This window comes from Thamnophis elegans, chromosome 3, assembly GCF_009769535.1.
Source record: "Thamnophis elegans isolate rThaEle1 chromosome 3, rThaEle1.pri, whole genome shotgun sequence".
Classification (NCBI taxonomy): domain Eukaryota; kingdom Metazoa; phylum Chordata; class Lepidosauria; order Squamata; family Colubridae; genus Thamnophis; species Thamnophis elegans.
The window spans coordinates 864,127-878,738 of record NC_045543.1 but is presented as its reverse complement, the minus strand read 5'-3'; the positions used below and the strand labels follow the sequence as shown (position 1 = coordinate 878,738).

The following is a 14,612-nucleotide window of genomic DNA, read 5'->3' as shown; positions in this document are numbered from 1 at the left end:
TTCATGTAGTGACCAAAGTTACAATGGCAATGAAAAAAGTGACTGATGACCATTTTTCACACTTAGCGACCATTTTCACACTTAGCGACCGTTGCAGTATCCTCATGGTCATGTGATCAAAATTTTGATGTTTGGCAACAGATTCATATTTATGATGGTTTCAGTGTCCTGGGGTCATGTAATTGCCTTTTGTGACCTTTTGACAAAATATAAAATTTTTAATCAAGCCCCCCCCCCTCCAGTCAATGGTGTCCCTCTTTACCAATCTGAAAATCTGGTCACCTTAAGATAGGTCAGGGCAGACTGGTGGTGGTGTGGTTTGGCCACCTGGATCCTCCCCCTCCTCCTCCAAGTCAGCTCTGGATATTTTATTTATTATTGATTTATTTTTAAAAAAATTGCATGGCCACTTGACTCTTGGTGACTCCGGGTGGCTTAGAAAAATAAAGTATTAAATACGCTGGGGATGCTACTGCACTGAATCGTATCAAGACAGAAGAGAATTGCAAACTTTTGTTTGGGGAAATGAGTTCTGTTTCAATGGTAGTTACAGCATTTGAGGGAAGAAATACTTCCTTCAACATAGTCATGATTCAGAACCGAAGTCACAGGGAATACCAGTGGCTCATCATGTGCTTTTTACCTTACTGCACAGAAACATTTTCAGAGCAGTTCTGGGTATTTCTTGGCCAGGCCTGGCACTGGCACAGAGACTAAATTCGTAGAGTGAGTTATTTGCAAATATTATCTATCCCCACCCCCAGGGATGAGATTTGGATATTATGCTGTCATTGACTCATTTAAAATATTGATATTTTTGATAAATAATGATTTCATTAAAATTACTCATATTATGAGTTTGAATTTCTAAAGGGCAATTATCTATTGTGCATTATTTGTTCCAAATTGTTGGAAGCTGCCCTACATTTACAAATGTGGATATTTTAGGACTATTTCATATATCAAATGAATAAACCAACTGTGATATGAAAGCATTTATCAATATTTTAGTGTAAGACTATCAAAATATACGGTGTGCCTTAGCTCATGAATTTCGTAAGTACTAAGACAGATTTTAGAAATATGGTCCACTTTATTGCTATAATTGTGGTGTTGCTGTTAACAAATAACTTTTCTTTATTCTAGCTTTCAAATTTTAGACATTTCCTTAAGTTGTTTATGCTACTCATGGTCTTTTTCAACAATTCTAAGTAAAGATGAGAGTGAGGAAAGACTTTGTAATCTATACTTTTAAGATAATAGTGTAAAAATGAGACTAATAATAACAAATATTAGTAAATGTTGCTATATGTCACCTGATTAAGGAAAGCTAAAATTGATTGACCACTTATATTTAAATAACTGGATGACCAAACTTCATCCAAGTTCTATTTCAGCTTCTGGGGAAACTTCCAAATGAATCATTAGAATCTGAAAGTAAAAAATCTATTTACTTTCTGTAAAAAGAATCTGGTGCAGAAAATTAAATTATTTTGTTCACGTTTTTCTGAGGCTAAGACCAAATTTTAGCTTTTATCATCCACCTCTCACCCCATGATATAATCAGGAGCATAAGGGGATTCATATAGAATTCCCTTCTATACTACTTCAAACTATAATACTTCAATATTTCTTCTAGAAGCCGTTCAGAGTTACTATGATGGGCAGCCTCTAAATTTTATAAATAAGCTAGCTGAATACCTGTGCTCCGCTTCAAAACTATGTATCAAGCCGCCTCCCTCAGCAACCAAGAAAGAAACCACTTAACCCCATTTTGCAGAATTAAGAGTACTTTTACTGGTTATGAAAAGATAGCAGCTAAGCAAAGCTGGATCTGAGGCAAAAGCCCGCGAAATCATAGATATCAATATGTGACCCAACCCCCTCATCCCACTGTCCAATCTGCAAATCCCTCAGGTGTCATGTGACACGTTCCATCTTCAAGGAGCATCATCAGGTTGGAGCCAAGGTGGCGCAGTGGTTAAATGCAGCACTGCAGGCTACTGCTAGATCAGCAGGTCAGCGGTTCAAATCTCACCGGCTCAGGGTTGACTCAGCCTTCCATCCTTCCGAGGTGGGTAAAATGAGGACCCAGATTGTTGGGGGCAATATGCTGACTCTCTGTAAACCGCTTAGAGAGGCCTGAAAGGCCTATGAAGCGGTATATAAGTCTACTGCTATGCAGGACGGTTGGCCTTGACCACACCAAGCACTATCTCCAGCAGGAGCAGTAGATGGTGAGAACAAAACTCCCTTTTTACAATCTCTCCTGTACTTAAAACTTCCCTTTCCAAATACCAGCCCCCCCCTCCCCGTTTCAATGGCAGCCAAAACAGAGGCTGACGCTATGTGATTGGGCTTGATAAATCAACACAGCTTGAAAATTAATGAGCAGTTACAATCGGCCTCCCTTCTCCCCTTCCCTCACTCAGCCTTGTCCCACAGAAGCCTCTCCTACCCTATCCCCTTCTCTCCCTCAGGCTCCTCTCCAAACTCCCAGTCAGCAGGACAGATGAGTCACACGCTGGCCACACCCAAGTGGCAGTTTGAACAGAAATCTTTTCAGGGGGGAGGGGGGAGTAGAACTCCTTAGCATCAAAGTGGGTTAATGATAATATAACAAATACTAATGATCTGATGGTCATTTTGAAAAATCCTTTCTAAGCGAGCACCTAGAAGCCAAGAGGAGCATACATGCCACATTTCAAGTTTTATGGTTTTGGAAATTTCGTGATCCGGCGTGAGTGGTTTTTGCTTTTATATATATAGATAAATACATGAACATACATGTTCCTGGGCACAAGCAATTATCTCAGGACCTCTGGGCAGCTGACAATTCTAAAACTATAAAACAAACAGTAGAAACATCTAAAAGTAAATACATACAGCAGCCAGGCATGAAATGCTATTATTATCGCTACCGGTTCAGAACCGGGAGCGCACCAAGGGGCGCTTGTGCGCATGCACAGAGTGTCTCCCGAAGCTGCCACTACTGATCTGCCCGAACCGGGGTGAACCAGCAGAATGCCACCTGTGACAGCAACATACTAATAGTAAAGCGAAGAAATGGGGCCCTTAACACATAGAGACCCCAGGCTCAGTTCCACAGCCAAGTTTTAAACACACACAATTTAAACAGGTGCTTCTAAAATACTTTAAAGTAAGTGGAATACTTTTATCAGAATACCATCACATGCAGAGTGGACCCCATAATACCATCAAACCTAGAATGATTTCCTCTATTTTCAATATCTACAAATGAAAAGGAAGTATATCTATATGAACATTTGTAAGATGCAGTTAAATTGATATATAGCGTAAGATAGTGAACTATTGCTCTAATGGAACACAATTCTAGTTTATTCTGTTCTCCAGGTCTGCCATACAGATCAGTTGCTACAGAATGAAAAGAAAGATCTTTCCCCTTTCCTGTTCTTTCCCTTCCTTCTCTTACTTAAAAGGTAATTATTCGTTAAAAAGAAGTTATTAAAATGAACTTGTGGTTACACTTTTGCTCAGGCAGCAAGTATTTATGGCCCTCCAGGTATTACTATCCACCAAGTATCAGCATCTTCAATGCCACGGGTCAAGTGGCAGTAAGAATGACCTGGAGAGCCTCACTGCTCAGTTCATAACAGGCTTGCTTTTACTTGCACCAGTACAATGGCTTAAATGTGTGGATCACTGTCATACAGAAGTGATCGTGTTCACTCATCTTTGAAAAGGGGGGGAAAAGGAAGAAATATTTTCAGACAAGATGCTTTGCGATTCTTAAAGCTAGAAGGAAACTGCAGCTTCAAATCAACTTGTATAAATTATTTGGCTTCTTTCTATACTAACTCACACCTCTGTATTTGTTTCTGAAGTTTTTGTAACTTTATTCAACTTCTAGTATACCGGTAGTCCTTGACTTAGAACCATGATTGAGCCCAACATTTCTGTTGTTAAGTGAGACGTTTGTTAAGTGAGGTTTGCCCTATTTTATGACATTTTTGCCACAGTTGTTAAGTGAATCACTGAAGTTGTTAAGTTAGCCATCCAGTTGTTAAGTGAATTTGGCTTTCTGACTTTGCTTGTCAGAAAATTGGGGAAAGTGATCACATGACCCCAGGACACAGCAACCACCGTCAATATGAACCAGTTGCCAAGCCTCTGAATTTTGATCACATGACCAGGGGGATGCCACAACGGTTGTAACTGTGAAAAATGGTCGTAAGTCATTTTATCCAGTGCTATTGTAACTTTGAACGGTCATTAAGTGAACTGTTGTAAATAGAAGACTACCTGTAGTAATGAGAGGAGACGTTCTGAATTGCCCTAGCTTTTCATTATGTTTATTCTAATAAATACAATTTCGTATACAAGGTCGTCCTTTTGACCATAACTGAGTCTGGAATTATGTTTGTAAATAACATAATTGTGATTGTGATTGTGATTATATGTTGAGGAATTATATGACTAGATCCAATTTTTAAGGCATTTTTATAGCAGTGATTAAGTGAATGCCGAAGTCATTAAGCAAATCCATTTCCTCAAATGATCGCTTTTTGCCAGAAACTGAAAGCAAATCCCAGAAACTGGCAAAAATGTCAAAACTTATGTGTCCCTGGGATGCTACAAAAGGCTGGGAAGGTGATCTGGTTGCCAGGTGACCAAGATGTGATCACATGACCACGGGAGGGCGCTTGTGCCGCCATCATGACTTTGAAGTTGAGTCATTGGTCGGTTGGGGGAGGTCTGCCATCACTTTGAACGGTTGCTAAGCAACCAGTCATACGTGTATTCATTTTTGTTAAGAAATTATACATACGCTGAGTATTTGATGTACTTATTGAATAATCTTGACATACCTCTCCCAAAGCACAAATACAATCCATTTTTTAAAATGTTCTTATTGTATTCTTTGGTGAGTTGAAGAATTTTTCCCCCTATGCACTATAAAAAGCAAGTATATTGCAGGGTGATGGACCTGTTTTTGTCCACCTCTCCCCCCCCCCCCAATATTCTTCTTCTCTTATCACATTCTGTCCTTTTCAGGCTCAATAAGAACTTTAAGAGATTTTGTATTTAATCTTCGGTAAAATAATTTGCACTGATATTGCTCACAAGTTCTCCTTCTGGTACTAATCAGCGCATTCTTATCTTGATTTATAATAGGTAAGAATTTGGTTAAGGCCTTCATATCCGAGTGATCAATATCTTATTAAATTGTGAGAAGATGAATCCATCTCCAAATACAAATAGATAAAACATGAGTATGTATTAAGTGTCATCTCTTTTGTTAAAAAAAGAGTTATAAGTGAGAGAACTTTTAAGTAAGTTTCAGCATATCTGAATTACAGTAATTCAGGTTCTACAGAAAACTGTACATCTGGGCTGCTGTCCCTAGATTTTGCAGCAGAGTATTTTGGGATGTGTTCTGTGCCTTAGACATCTGGCTTTCTTTGGGAACTTGGCTCTTGAGGCTCAACCAGTCAATAACAGAATTACAATAAGTGTATGCACTTTGGGGATGCTGGAGAGCGAGAGAGCAGAGCTGCCTCTTGCCATGTAGACATTAAGAGTCAGGTTTGCACACCCTGTTCTGAATGTTGTCACAGAGTAGGAAGGAATGGTGAGCAATGTCTTTAGGTAGACCTAAACTGTTCTATGTTTCTTAATCAAGATATATATATATCTATATATATCTATATATATCTATATATATCTATATATATCTATATATCTATATATCTATATATCTATATCTACATCTATCTATCTATCTATCTATCTATCTATCTATCTATCTATCTATCTATCTATCTATATCTATATATATATAAAGTCACAACCCCTGGTATGCCCAAATATGGGTGGAAGGTCACACTTCCATTCTCTGTCCTTCGGCTCGTCACAAGAGACCATCCAGACAGAAACCCAATATTTTTTACTGTTGCCTTTTTGTTACATTTGTTATGTTTGTGCTGATAAATAAATAAAGGGAGACTAGTATAGATCTATTTCAAGCTATTTAGCTCTCATCAGCTAGTTCGATTCCCAGCAAGGGTATGGCTAGCTGATGAGAGCTAAATAGCTTGAAATAGATCTATACTAGTCTCCCTTTATGTATTTCTCAGCACAAATACAACACAAATGTAACAAAAAGGCAACAGTAAAAATATTGGGTTTCTGTCTGGATGGTATCTTGTGATGAGCCAATGGACAGAGAATGGAAGCAGTGAACTTCCTCCCATATTTGGGCATACCAGGGGTTGTGACTTTATATATATAACACATCTGCCTAAGAGGCAATAGAGCACAGGTTCGATTCCCAACATGGGTATGGCTAGCTGATGAGAGCTAAATAGCTTGAAATAGATCTATACTAGTCTCCCTTTATTTATTTATCAGCACAAATATAACATACATACATACATACATACATACATACATACATACATACATACATACATATATATATATATATATATATATTTATATATATTGTATTTGTGCTGATAAATAAATATATATATGATTGTTTTTATATTGTTTTATTAACAATGGGTTGGTAAACTTAAAAATATTTGAGAAAAATACTTGTAATGTATACTTGTAAGACCATGATAGACTAAATCTCTTTTATGGACCCCACACAAAAAACGTCATGTAATCATAAAGTAAATGCTACTATTGGAAAAGGCAGTACTTATTGTCATGATTCCACATATATTTGATTGGTTTAGTTATAAACTTTAAACTATTGTTGATAACATATGGGCATGTTTTCACATATTTGTGTTGTAAATATAAATATTTATATAGGCAGTGAACTGCAAGATCCAATTTAATTGTTTAAAACACCTGCCAACTACATTTTTCACCCATTACCTCCAGGAAAATGTTATTCTTTTGCGTAGAATGCATTGGGACTAGATTTAGTAGTAGAATAATTAATTTCAATGGCTCTGTCCTAAATATGTATATAATCTGGATCTAATCCAACAAAATTTGTGTTTATGGTATAGGATTTTTAAAAAATCCATTGTGTTAATTTCTCCTCCATCTGTTGTATTAAACAAAATAGGATTTGGCTATTTAAACAATCCTTACAAGTAAAATGGTGCAAAAAATGTATTTATAGTAAAACTGGAAATTAGAGAGGAAGTGTATCTAACAGTTTACAAATTACTCTAGACTATAATTGTAAATAATTTGTAAGAAATATACTTCCTATGACTGATACTAATACCACATTGATAGAGCAGATATAGTCAATGATTAAAAAAAACATAGACTTGAAAATAGTCAATTTATTTATTTCTAGTTTAAAATAGTACTGTTTTAGGGCTTATAACTGCTATATGCAAAAAATATAATTGACAATTTGTGACTATTCATAGTATTGTAGAAAAAGTTCCAATTCCAGCCATTTTTTCCTTTCCTTTTTTCCCCATTTCCTTTATCTTTTCTTTTTCTTGTATGCAGAAGACCATCAAATGAATTGTCACAATACTCGAATGCAAGATTCAGAAAAAGACGATAACAATAATGATGAATACGATAATTATGATGAACTGGTAGCCAAGTCATTGTTAAATCTTGGCAAAATTGCGGAGGATGCAGCCTACAGAGCCAGGACAGAATCAGAAATGAATAGCAATACGTCTAATAGCTTGGAAGATGATAGTGACAAAAATGAAAATGTTGGCCGGAAGAACGAGCTGAGTTTAGACTTAGACAGTGACGTCGTTAGGGAAACTGTGGACTCACTGAAACTGTTAGCACAAGGACATGGCGTTGTGCTTTCAGAAAATGTCAATGATAGAAATTATGCAGACATGTCTCAGCAAGAAAATAGAAATATGAACTATGCGATGCTAGGGAAGACTGCAAACAATGGGCTTCCTGAAAAAATGGTGGAAGAGAGTGATGAGGAGGTCTGTCTCAGCAGCTTGGAATGTTTGAGGAATCAATGTTTTGATTTGGCCCGCAAACTCAGTGAGACAAACCCACAGGAAAGAAATCAGCAGCAAAACATGAATTCTCGTCAACATGTCCGGCAAGAAGATGACTTCCAAGGAAGGACACCTGATAGGAATTATTCTGATATGATGAATTTAATGAGGCTTGAAGAACAGTTGAGCCCGAGATCTAGAACTTTTTCTAGTTGTGCGAAAGAGGATGGGTGTCACGAAAGAGATGATGACACCACTTCTATTACCTCAGATAGATCTGAAGAGGTGTTCGATATGACAAAAGGGAACTTAACGCTACTCGAGAAAGCGATTGCTTTAGAAACGGAAAGAGCAAAAGCCATGAGGGAAAAAATGGCAATGGAAGCCGGGCGGAGGGATAATATGAGATCCTATGAAGAGCATTCCCCAAGGCAGCTTTCTGGAGATGAGAGGAAATCCAAATCCAGTGATGGCCATATCAAAAAGCCATATTATGGTAAAGGTAATATTTCTATCTAAAGTATGCGGTCTAATGATAAAATAGAGATAAATCTTGATGTATAATGGTGTTGTTCAAAGTTTTAACAAATCTTTATAAAATCCAAACTAATATTATTTTTGTTTCTGTAAAAAAAAGTACAATTTCAAGAGAGAAAAAAAGAAAACAAAAATTACTGAAAAAGTAATCAATGATTATCCTGAAATGCAGACCAGAAATAGAAGAGCAGGGAGATCTTGGGGGTGGAGTTAAATGTGTCATCAGCTTAGAGTTCTTACGTTGCCACAAATGATCCAAGTCCAACTCCCCTTGAATTTTTTTAACCCTTATCTATCGCCAATTTAGTGCTGACGTCTAGTTAACTAGATTCTTCTGTACAGGCTTGAATAAATCTTCTGTGCTGCAACTTAACATATGGTCCTGATCCTTTGTCCCTGAGTTAGTTGACTAGATTAATATCAGGTGCAAAGCATCAGGACCATATATTAAGTTGCAGCACAGAAGATTTATTCAAGCCCGTATGCAGAAATCTAGGCAACTAGCGGTCAGCACTAAATTGGCACTAGATAAACGCCAAAGAAATTCAAGAGGGGGCTGGATTTGGATTATTTGTGGCAATGTGAGAACTCTAAATTGATGACACTTTTAATTCCCCCCTCCCCCCGTTTTGCCTGCTCTTCTCCTACATCGTATCAGTCTATCCCATGAAAACAAAGAGATGTGGAAATACCTTGTATGAATCCACTTACATGTTGAGGTTGAGTGCAGGACAATCAAATCAGCCAGCTGTAAAATATCAAGTATTTATAGACTTGACTATGGGGGACATCCTGGTTTATAAAATTATCATCAAATGGTAGTTATTAACACTTTCCTGCATAGAATATGGCATTTCTTGATAGAAATTGAACTGATAACATAAGATAGAAGCAATAACTGCACATTAGTTATCTCAAATAGTAAGATAATGAAAACCATTTGCCACAGAAGACACGCTGTGTCCTGGTCTGCGATCAATAGCAATTTCTTATAGACATTCCACCTCACTAGTTTCATGCATTCATGGAAATAGTTAAATTACTACCTTTGGAAATAATTATGATACAACATGCAAGAAAAAATCTAAGCATAATTACTATAAAGATTTTTATTCATTTGTATATAGTATATAAATATAAATATTTTTTCTGAATCCACATTCTTACAAAGTGTTTAATATTCCCAAGAGCTGCAGAGTACTTTTGATTTCCATTAACTTTAATAAAAATTGGAAGAAACAACATTATTAGAGGGATGTGTGATCAATACAGATGGATATAGATGATATTATATTGTTCAAAGCATAATATTAAACTGCTTCGATAAGGCTTTTATATTATAAATAATAGAATTGTGACATAGATTATGAGATTAAAACATTTTATAAATTCTGCAACATGTTTTCCTTAAGTAAAGTTTATAAGACAAAAACAGGATTTAAAGACATATGAATTTATAATTTATACAGTATTACATTGTACAGTATTGAAGTTACTATCTTTGAACCAATTCTGATTGTATATTTTCTGTACATGCAATTACTCTTGAGCACATACTTGCATTAGTAAGCACAATGTACTACACTGAAATTTTGAATAAAGGCAGCTTCATCTTGCATGATTTAAAAAAGTATTCATAACAATTAACTAAGTTATGAGAACTGCTGCTAATTTGATTCATATACGTAAATTCTGAAGGTTACCAGAACTTTCCTGTTGGCACATCTGGGAAAACCCGAATTTAAAACCTTCCCGGTTTCCCCCACCCAGTTGAAAGTTCAAGATCTTGCCCCCCCCCATACCCACAAATCCATCACATGGTCCAATCTTCCACTGCCATGCTGGCAGTTCCACCCACCCAGTTCTGGTCAGGTGCAGAGACGCAGAGACAAAGGATGACCATGGCTTTCTAGAAAGGGATTTTATTTTGGCTACATAGCATTTACTCCGTACAATCCCCCCTCCCATTTTCCCACAATAGAAAAGGCATAGTAGAATAATAGAAAGTGTGGCAGGCCAAAGATCCAAAAGGAATACGGCTACAGGCCTGACACATTAATTATTTGGATAAAATAAGGTCTAGTTAAGTTTTATTTTTTATTTAAAGTTTTATAAACTATGAGTTTTATGTACATTTTTTTAAAAAGTATCTTAACTGGATTCAAAATAGTTTTACCAATTTTAAAGAGTTTCTACAGAAAAATAATTAATGAGGTCAAAAGCAGTATCTTGCTCTGAAATGGGAACAGTAGGCAAATTTAATGTCTCATTTGATGGAAAAGATACAGCTACTTTAAAAAGCTGCGAAGAGGTACTGTCAAGCACTTTTTTGGCTTTTGAACCAGAAGCATTGCATTATCCTTTAGCATTCCCTTTTTTCCTCCTAGATTTAAAAATAAAGTATGAAAGTTATGTCCCAATGTCAATCACCATCAAGTATATATAAACCCTAAATCTGAAATCAAAAACTCTTGGATAAGATGATGATAGGAATATCAGCATAGACATTTACACTTCAGTCTAAAATACCTGAAGCATCTAAAGGAGAGCACAATAATTATTTTCAAAATAACCAAGGTATTTCCCTTACTCAATGTTTGGAGCAGAAAAATGCACTGGAAATGAAGTTCCATATAGGTCGTATAAAAACATTTTTCTTCTGCATTTGTGGTTGGCTTATTAAATTAGTGTTCACTGTTGTTCAAATAACCTATGAGTATGATCTGAACTATAAGAATCTTCTTCTAGGTATTTCAGCTCATTAACTGATACTGTGTCAATAGTATTGATGGATGTTTATGCATTTATTTCCAGTGTTAATTGTCTAAAGATTTACATTATTTATACTATATGTTTTTTTGTTAATTATTATCCTTCTTGTTGCCCTGGAATACTGTTACATGAAATAGCATGACCACAATATAAAATTAATATTGACCGGCTTTATTAATTTATTTTTAGACATGTCTCAAATACTGTATGTCTCAAAGAGCTATTTGTAAGACTTACATAAAATTTGTGGTATACAAATGCCTGGGAGTATGTAGCAGGGAGTAAACCTGGAGCTACACACCAGTGGTATTTTATTCTCAACTTCTATTGACTTGTGGTTAGTGATTAGCCTCAGCTTATTACTATTAAAAGTCACTAGAACATTTCTTCATTTGCTTAGGGGAATATTATTAATTATTCTGAGATGTATTATTTATATTACGTGGTCCAAAGAGAACATAGATATTTTGGTCTATTCGTAAGAATTCCTGTTTTATTAAAAATATTGCTAAAATATTTCTTTTGAAACATCCTACACAATTTCTCCCTCACAATTTGTGATCAAAGCAACTTTCCTATCACGTCTTACGGGCTGCCAGCTGTTTGTTCATCTGCTTACTTTTTGCAGGTTTATTGATCTCCTAATAATGTGACTGAATATTTAATTAATATACTGTATTATGTTAGACGGTTTTTGTCAGGCTTCTTTGGCTGACAAGGCATACGACTGCGAAAATATATTTCCCAAGACGTGAAGGCTCAGATAATTAGGTTTCCTTAGAGAACTTATGAAGTCATTACAAAATATTCCACTGACTGCTAGGTATCAAATGTGAGCTTATAACAACCAGTGTGCAAATTTCTTGCATCTCCTTTGATGAGAGGCAGAATTTCCATCTGTTCCTGATTTTGATAAATGTCCCGATCTACTATCAGGTTTTTTACTTTTAGATGAGAACTTTCATGGAGCGGAAGCACAAAGAGTGTATAAAACCGCATGATGGCTGTTTGCATTTATATGTGCACTAAGTGGTCCCAGGTCATGGTTAGCCACAGAGATCATGGATAAAAATGAACAGTTTAGTGTAGAACATGACCTTATTTCAACTCTGTGAGCTCACAATAAAATAATACTTGACTATAAAACAAAGATGATAAGTTCTGCTCTCTCTGTACAATACATTGGCCTTGTATAGTGTGTTAGTCTGCAACACAGGAATAATTAGAAATGATCCACTTGTGAGTTATAATTTCTTGCTTTAATCTGTGTTTAAATATAAAAAGCAAAGGTCTTAAATTTGACAAAGATCTAAGCTGTCATGCCGATAATGTTTAATTTGAACTGAGATTTAGGATATGGGAGAAAATGAGATTTAAAAAAACTTTTAAACACTCTAATGTTAATCTACAGCAAGTAAAATCAACCCAGTCAGAAAATGTTGGTAACTTTTTTTTTCATTTGCTGTAAGTAGGATAAATTTATTCAATGATCAAAGTTGACTTTTTAATTTGAATTTGAACCCTTTGTGCATTTGAATCCTATGTGCCATATTGCATGTATCTGTTTGAAAGCTGGCTACATATTAATCAAAATATTAGCGTTTCTGTACAAAACTAAAATTCAGAATGTATTACTTCTAAGTAGTTATCTTGAAATAATTTCCTTTATCCACTGAATTATTTCAGAGGTGCTTACAATTGTCTAAAATTGGTGCAAAAGCATGTTTTGAAAATGAAAAGTGTGAATTTGACAAATGTGTAAATCATCAGGGAAATGGGATGGTTGCATATGCACCATAATTTTGTGAAATGCACCTGAAATAATAATCCTGTTATCTACTCAATATTTTATCAAAGAACGAAACCTTGATTTATTTACTTTGTTAGGATTCTTAGTTCTCTTTCAGTTGACTTCAGCCTCTGATTTGCATGGATATAATCATAGGATTAAAAAAGGAGTTGAAATACGTATCATTTATTTATTTTTGTAATTTGCGTTGGGGAGATTATTTCTTTTATCCATGCACACTAGCACTTATTCTTCTGTGCTAAAGTGCTTATCAGGGAAGAAGATTAGAAGAGTTCAGGATTTCCTTTTGGGGAGATTCAGAACCTCCTTCTTTCCCTTTTCTATCACTTGTTTTAAAACTGTGACTTAAGAATTCAAAGCAAAGTTCATTTTCCAGGCATTTGAAAATATCACAAGTCTTATAACTGCACTGAAGCTGATATAAAGCAGGAGGATGGAGCGGAGCGAAATGGACCATTTCAAGGAATTGAGACTTACAATCATCATGGTCCTTCTCCCCTCACCCCCCCCCCAAAAAAAAAAAAATCCCAAAAGAATTACATTATTTGTTCTTATTCTTCTGCTCTGTTTTCTTGAATATACATACAAATCAGAAATTGAATTTAACTGTTTGAATATTTTTTTCCCTTTGGATAACTGATTGTGTAAAAAGATTGATGAGCAATATTTTAGTAAAAAGGAAAAAAAAAGCATGAAATAATGGCATTGGAATTGCATTTCAAAATCCAGGAAAAAAAATCTGCACTAATCCTGTTGATTTCCGGGCAGGAAATATTTCTTAGAATAGTTTTTCTGAGAATCTCATTAATTAAATCAACAAAAAAAAATGTTTAAATGTCATGTATTCAAACATCATAAGTAAGTGACTATTGGGCCAAATTAAAACAAAATATTAACTGTTTTAACCTCTACTAATTAATATTGGAAAGAAACACCCTTTTGTTTAAGTTCTAATATTCTTTAACAGTGTTTTGATAAGTCAATAAGTCTTAAAAATGCCACTAGAAGAATAACCTGCAACCTTTTGGGGGGGGTCCCCTCTCATGGGATCTCCATACTTCTCCCACCATCAATTTATTAACATCAAAATGTGAGTGCTAAAAATGAGAGCAAAGCGCAGCCTACACGAATGTTCTGCAGAAGTCTCTTAAATGACCAGGGTGGCTTTGCTGGAAGAGAGTCACCACGTAGGACCCTCCATGTGTGAGGATGGTTGCAATTGTCATAGCTCCTGGTTGAAAAGAAGAAGCAGGACAGACATAACGTTGTTCAAAGAGAGCCTGCCTTCTTTTCTTCCTGCCTTCTTTAAGAACATTTTCCAGAGAGTTACTGATTTCATTAACTGAACCTACGTCCATTTGGAAATCTGAAAAACCTCATTCACTTGACACGTTTGTTGTAAATTATAGATCCCTCAAGAACAGAAAAGAAAGAGAGCAAATGTCCAACCCCTGGGTGTGATGGAACAGGCCATGTAACGGGGCTGTACCCCCATCACCGCAGTTTGTCAGGATGCCCACACAAAGATAGGGTCCCTCCAGAAAGTAAGTCCA

At 35.8% G+C, this 14,612-nt stretch overlaps 1 protein-coding gene across 5 annotated transcripts in view; it reads left to right on the top strand.

Moving 5' to 3' along the window:
* MYT1L (myelin transcription factor 1 like) overlaps positions 1-14,612 on the top strand; it is a 101,674-nt gene that overhangs the window by 35,303 nt on the left and 51,759 nt on the right. For 4 of the 5 annotated variants that reach the window (XM_032213857.1, XM_032213856.1, XM_032213854.1 and 1 more), the window contains exons 5-6: positions 7,471-8,436; positions 14,469-14,603. In XM_032213857.1, coding sequence (XP_032069748.1) covers positions 7,471-8,436; positions 14,469-14,603 — 1,101 coding nt within the window. Of the gene's footprint in view, positions 1-7,470; positions 8,443-14,468; positions 14,604-14,612 lie in introns of all 5 variants that reach the window. The other variant, XM_032213853.1, reaches the window with a different exon arrangement.